The sequence below is a fragment of the Octopus bimaculoides genome, chromosome 2 (genome assembly GCF_001194135.2).
Source record: "Octopus bimaculoides isolate UCB-OBI-ISO-001 chromosome 2, ASM119413v2, whole genome shotgun sequence".
In the NCBI taxonomy this organism is placed as follows: domain Eukaryota; kingdom Metazoa; phylum Mollusca; class Cephalopoda; order Octopoda; family Octopodidae; genus Octopus; species Octopus bimaculoides.
The window spans coordinates 96762057-96768056 of record NC_068982.1 but is presented as its reverse complement, the minus strand read 5'-3'; the positions used below and the strand labels follow the sequence as shown (position 1 = coordinate 96768056).

The window sequence follows — 6000 nt, the reverse complement described above, 5'->3', positions numbered from 1 at the left end:
TATATATATATATATATTGAACTCCTATAAAAACAGAGAGAAGAGGTTTTTTTTTTATGCCAAAACATTCCAAATATCTTGGAAAGTTAGAGTTTGTTTAGATGTGGAATGTTCCATTCAACTTATACCCAGCCTAATAATGATAAGGAATAACAGGTTAATAAACATCAGCTGAAGAAATGAGTGAAATTGGCAGGAACAGAACAAAACAAAGAAAATCTGTTCTGTTAAACATAACAAAGATGTAGACATGATTGGATGGAAAAGTGAACATTGTGTACGTGTGTGTGTGTGTGTGTGTTTATGTGTAGACATAAATGTATATGTATGTGTGTGTGTATATATATATATATATATATATATGTGTGTGTGTGAGAATGTGTGTGTGTGTGTGTATACATACATACACGCACAAATGCAAACGCATACACAAAGACACACATTCACACTTGCATGCACAATTCAATAATTAATCCTTTGCATTTGTGATGATTTTGTGTAGATTAATGATATCAAAAACTCATTCTCATCTTATCCTCTAATTGACAATAATAGAGGGATTAATAAACCAAGTTCTTTTTTTTAATTAAAATAAAACAATGAATAGGAAGTGTTTGTTTTTTTTTTTTACCAAATTTAATTTTTATAAAATATAACAAAAAACCAACCAACCAACCGACCGACCAACCAAAAACATCCTTTCTTTTTTGTTAAATTTAACATTTCCCTTTGTTTAAACTTATTTAATAAATCAATTTGTTTCTACTTTGTGGGGAGGGAGAAGTTATAAAAACAATAACAACAACAATAATAAACATATAAAATGAGACAGGAAGAACAAAAATAAAACCAACAAAGCAACAATTAAAAAAAAAAAAAGGCAAACAAAGGATAGTGGGGTAACTACATTCCGAAGCCTATCATTATGATTTCTTTAATGAATGTTGTATGTCTTTAGTCATCATGGAACCAATAACCATTTTCTCGCAGTTTACTGTTACTTTTGCACTCTCGCTATTCTGATTCTCGACTGCGATGAGCAAAAGCGTCTGAGTGGCAAGTGTTTTGCCAGCAAAATAATAAATTTGGCTGTCACTGGATGGAACCTGTAGCACATTGGCAGTTTGATGTATACACATACAAATTGATTCAGCAGTGCCATGGTTATGGGCCAGCTCCACCTGACTAGTGTTTTCTGTCATACCAGTTAATTTACCTGCAAGCCACAAAATAAGAGAGAGAAAAGAAATAGTTTAAACAAAACAAAATTACAACATTAAAACTTACATCATTAATGCATGACTGCTTTAACTTCTCATACATCTAAATATGCAATGATTTATTTACATAATTATAGACACAGGCATGGTTGTGTGAATACAGAGTTTGCTTCATATACACTAAATTCTTATGGAATTGTATAATTACAAATTAACTGCCATAATCAATATAATATTGAAAAATTATGAAACATATATAACAATAATTTGAAAAGAAAATTTTTTTTTAATTCAAAAATGAACTCCTAAGTTCTAAATCCTAATCTGTCAATGGTAATCCAGCAGGTAACCTTTAAACCTTTGTAAAACTGTACAATAATAAAGCAAAAGAGAAAGAATGGCTTACTTTTCTGTGCTTTAAATTCCTTCTCATTCATTGTATAAGGTTGCAGCAGCTCACCAACAGGAGCACTTATTTTCACAGAATACTGCATATCATCAACAATAATGTCAAACACTGCCGGCTGTGTGGTATCATTAAAGTTAATTCCTATTAATACTGAAGTTGTGGCACCTGGAGCAAGAGTAGCTGTGAAAAAGAGAAGAAATATAAGCAAAGGTTTTAATCATGGATTTCAATGCATAAATGAAAAAAGAAACTGGTAAAAAACAAGCCAATGAAATTATGTGATTTCTGGCAGGAAATCACATAAAGATCATCTTTAGGAAAAGGGTGGAACACATCGAATAATGTAGTCCAAGATACATTGCATCTGGAAAACAAAAGTAAATGTGACAGTCAAGAGTGATGCATCTTTCAGTCATAGATCTGCTTGATCAGGGCTGATCTAGGACTAACCTAACAACAACCAGTTTACTGCATATGTTACTGTATCTGACTACATTATTTTAAATTATGCTACCAAATACAATATGTAAGTGCACAATACAGCTATTTCATCAGCATTGTCATCATTTAACATTTATTTTCTATGCTGGCATTGGTTGAATGGAATGACAGGAATCAACAAACCAAAGGACAAGGCCAAGCTTCAATGTCTGTTTTGGCATAATCCTATGGTTAGATGCCCACCACTTCACAGGGTGTACTTGGTGCTTCTTTTCATAGCACTGGCACTAGTGAGATTACCAAGTAAATTGCAAGACAAGACCCTTCACATGAGAGGTTAAAGTATGAGAGAGAGAGACAAGAAGAAGTGTCTTGCTGTAAAGGAGATACATGGTTACTCCGGCTTGAAAAAGACAGAAGATGGTGATTATAAGGTGTCAGAGTGTACCCTCAAGTACAAGAAGGTGAATATAAGAAAGAAATAGAACAGAACAGAGAAGGTGAATGGACCATTAGGAAAATGTAGTTCAATAACAGTTATATAAAGGTGAAGTGGTCAATGCAGAGTTAAAAATAACCTAAAGGTTTGCTTCTCTTTGTTTGGCTGCTATCCAAAGGTAAGTGTAGCAAATAGTTTTATCATAATCTTTATTGCATGTAGAATTACAGATACTATTCAATTAATACAATTTCAGAGTTTGGGAAGGCTCTGAAGTTATAACCTTGAGATCGCAAACTAACATACTAAAATACAATTACATTTGTCCCAAATTTTATTTAACATCTCAACACAGAAAAAAATAAATTCAAAAACATCTAGGAGATAAACATTTTTTGTTTTAAGTAGCATGTGGTTTCAAAATTATAAAAGAATGAATTAAGGACATTTATATCATTTCAAAAGGTATAAGCAATGTAGGTGAACTAGGCACAATTTACCAACAATCATAGCACAGTATAAAAAGCTAAGACATCATCATCATCATCGTTTAACATCCGCTTTCCATGCTAGCATGGGTTGGACGATTTGACTGAGGACTGGTGAAACCGGATGGCAACACCAGGCTCCAATCTGATTTGGCAGAGTTTCTACAGCTGGATGCCCTTCCTAACGCCAACCACTCAGAGAGTGTAGTGGGTGCTTTTACATGTCACCCGCACGAAGGCCAGTCAGGCAGTACTGGCAACGGCCAAGCTCAAAATGGTGTATTTTATGTGCCACCCGCACAAGAGCCAGTCCAGGGGCACTGGCAACGATCTCACTCGAAAATCCTACGAAGGCCAGTCAGGCGGTACTGGCAACGGCCAAAGATTTTTTTAAAAAAAAAAAGCAGGTAAGAAAAAAAAGCCTGTAAGCATGAATGTATATGCATAATAGCTACAGCTGGCCAGCTTAATAGATTGTTGGCTGACTCTAAACAAGAATTTTTCATATTCCCTCAGTTAACAGTTACTGTGTGATGATAATGCTTATTGTGAGTAGTGTTTAGTTTAAATCCTCATAGGTGCATTTTAGAAAGGGATGATCTTAACTGGACTGAGAAATCCTAGAAGCATTGCATGAACTTGGAATCTTTATGTGCTTCCACTGTATCCTAATAGGTAACAGAACTGCCATAAACGTGTGTGAGCGCGTAATGAATTCATGTGAGTTGAGAAGAAGAAAGTTTAAGGAAATAGCCAACTTACTTATTTCTGGAAAATCGTGTATATCCATGCCTGGTGGTGTTTTCTGAAAAGTGTCAGAAAGGTAAAAATAAATAAATTCATACTTAGCTAAGTAAACGCAAAGAATAATGACAGTCTTGAAGCAATAAATGATTTGCTATTGTTAAATTATAATTAAAAAAAGAATGTGGTACATATATTCAATCAAATACATCGTCATGATCATTTAATGTCCAGCTTCTATGCTGTCATTAGTTTTGATAGAGTTTGATGGATAGGAGGACTGTATCATGCACCCAAGGTAGATTTTTTTGTAGCATCACTCATGCAAATACATATACATGTATAATGTCATTATTTTTTTTTTACATCTATTTTTGACATGCAAGCATGAGTTAGATGAATATATTATTATGGCATGATTTTATAACCAGATGCCCTTCTTACTGCTTACTCTTACCTGTTTTTCAAGCAAGAGATCTTTTATTTCACAGTTCCTCAAAGGTACAAAGCCAGTGGATGATTTGAAGACAAAAGAAATGGCAACAACATCACTGGTTGTAAATCAGTAAACAGTTGCATGATACAGTGGCACAAAGCTGAACTGCATCTTATTTGGGTTAATTCTGTTCTCATTAATTTTATTTTCCATAAACTGGGCCAAAAAGGTCATGAAAGTTAAGAACAAGCTACAACACAATTGATGAAATATATATTTAACCACATTTTACCAGGTTGATATTACTGACACTCTGTTGTGTATGTGATCAAGAGACCAAGAAATGTAAACCCCAATGGCCAAACCTAACAATCTAGATTTAAACAAGTAATACAGAATGATACCTATCTGAAAGGACATTGTAAAACTGAAGTTTTGCAGATCTCCATTCTGGCAGTCTGCAATTCATAGTAAAAAATGAGCATCACAGGCTTATTACACTAAGACAAAATCTTCAAAAGAGACACACTGAGATTGGTTTTTTAGACACCTCATTATACTCATACATACAGGAGTCTGGTGTTGGCTGCTATTTCTATACCATAGTTTCACACTAACATCCAGGTATTTAGTGATATTAAGTAATGATTCACAAAAGTTGAAGAACTAGTGTGAACATGCAAGGTGCTGTGGCCAAAATTCTCGATGCCAGTATGAAACCATAGTAATGAAGTAACAACAGGTACTAAACATATATAATACATTATATAATTATATCATTTAACCTCTGTTTTCCATGCTGGCATGAGTTGGATGGAGTTTTATATAATACAATAACTCTCCATGAGAGTGTGTTGAACACAGGAGATTTAAACAGATTCTGGTTTATATATGTGTGTGTGTGTGTATCAATAGCTAGTCTTAAACTTTAGCAGTTCTTTGTATATTTCATAATTTATATGTGTGAGAGTACACACATAATACATGTAATAGCAGCATCACTGGTGCCACTTGAAAGTCAAAGACATACCTTATTCCCAATTTTTATACTGTTCATAGGTTTATCACACTCGTTTGTAAAGGTCAACTCAATTGAGGTCATCTTAGGGTTGAAAATTGATATGGTCCTGGTGAAACAGTACTTCACTGACAAACCTTTTGCTGTCATACGATTTAATAGTTCATAAGATTTGTTATTGACAACTGGGAAATTTAGTGTCTAAAAAAAAAGAGAAAACGATTTTTCAGAAAATTAGAAACAGATGGAGAACAACTATCAACAGGCTGATAAAAGACATTGGAAGCAAGTTGATATAATGCTTCCTACATATATAGCCATAGATAAAATAAACAAACAGTAATTCATTTAACATAAGTGAAATAGTAATCAGGAGTTTGTAACATTTGAGTTTTTCTTTGAAATATTGTGGACAAACTGAAATAGCTCAAGCAGGGAAAACATAACACAGGTTTTGAGATGCATGGAAAAATTCTCTTTACTTAAACTTCTGCCAGATTGATGTTGGAACAAATATGATAATGGCATAAATATTTTTTGGTTGTTTCTTTTATCTCAAAGAGATATACACTCTTATTTTATTTATTTATTTTTTGTAAACATAAAATTGAGCTGTGAATGTGTACTTACACAAGCATGGTTCACTTTGTAACCAAATGGTTTCAAGTTCAGTCCCAATACAGAGCAACTTGGGCAAGTGTCTTCTACTATAGTCCCAGCCCAATTAATGCCTGGGGAGTGAATTTAGTAGATGGAAACTGTGTAGAAACTTGTCACATATAACTATTTGTGTGTGTGTGTATCA

General features: G+C 33.7%; 1 protein-coding gene across 2 annotated transcripts in view; it reads right to left on the bottom strand.

Moving 5' to 3' along the window:
• Positions 1 to 611: 611 nt before the first annotated feature.
• The window catches only part of LOC106869107 (AP-3 complex subunit beta-2), a 56322-nt gene continuing 50933 nt past the window's right edge, over positions 612 to 6000 (bottom strand). For both annotated transcript variants that reach the window (XM_014914647.2, XM_014914648.2), the window contains 4 exons: positions 5208 to 5396; positions 3760 to 3802; positions 1627 to 1809; positions 612 to 1216 (listed from right to left, as the gene is read on the bottom strand). In XM_014914647.2, the coding sequence (XP_014770133.1) occupies positions 924 to 1216; positions 1627 to 1809; positions 3760 to 3802; positions 5208 to 5396 (708 nt within the window). In that variant the 3' untranslated portion in view covers positions 612 to 923. The remainder of the gene's footprint in view (positions 1217 to 1626; positions 1810 to 3759; positions 3803 to 5207; positions 5397 to 6000) is intronic.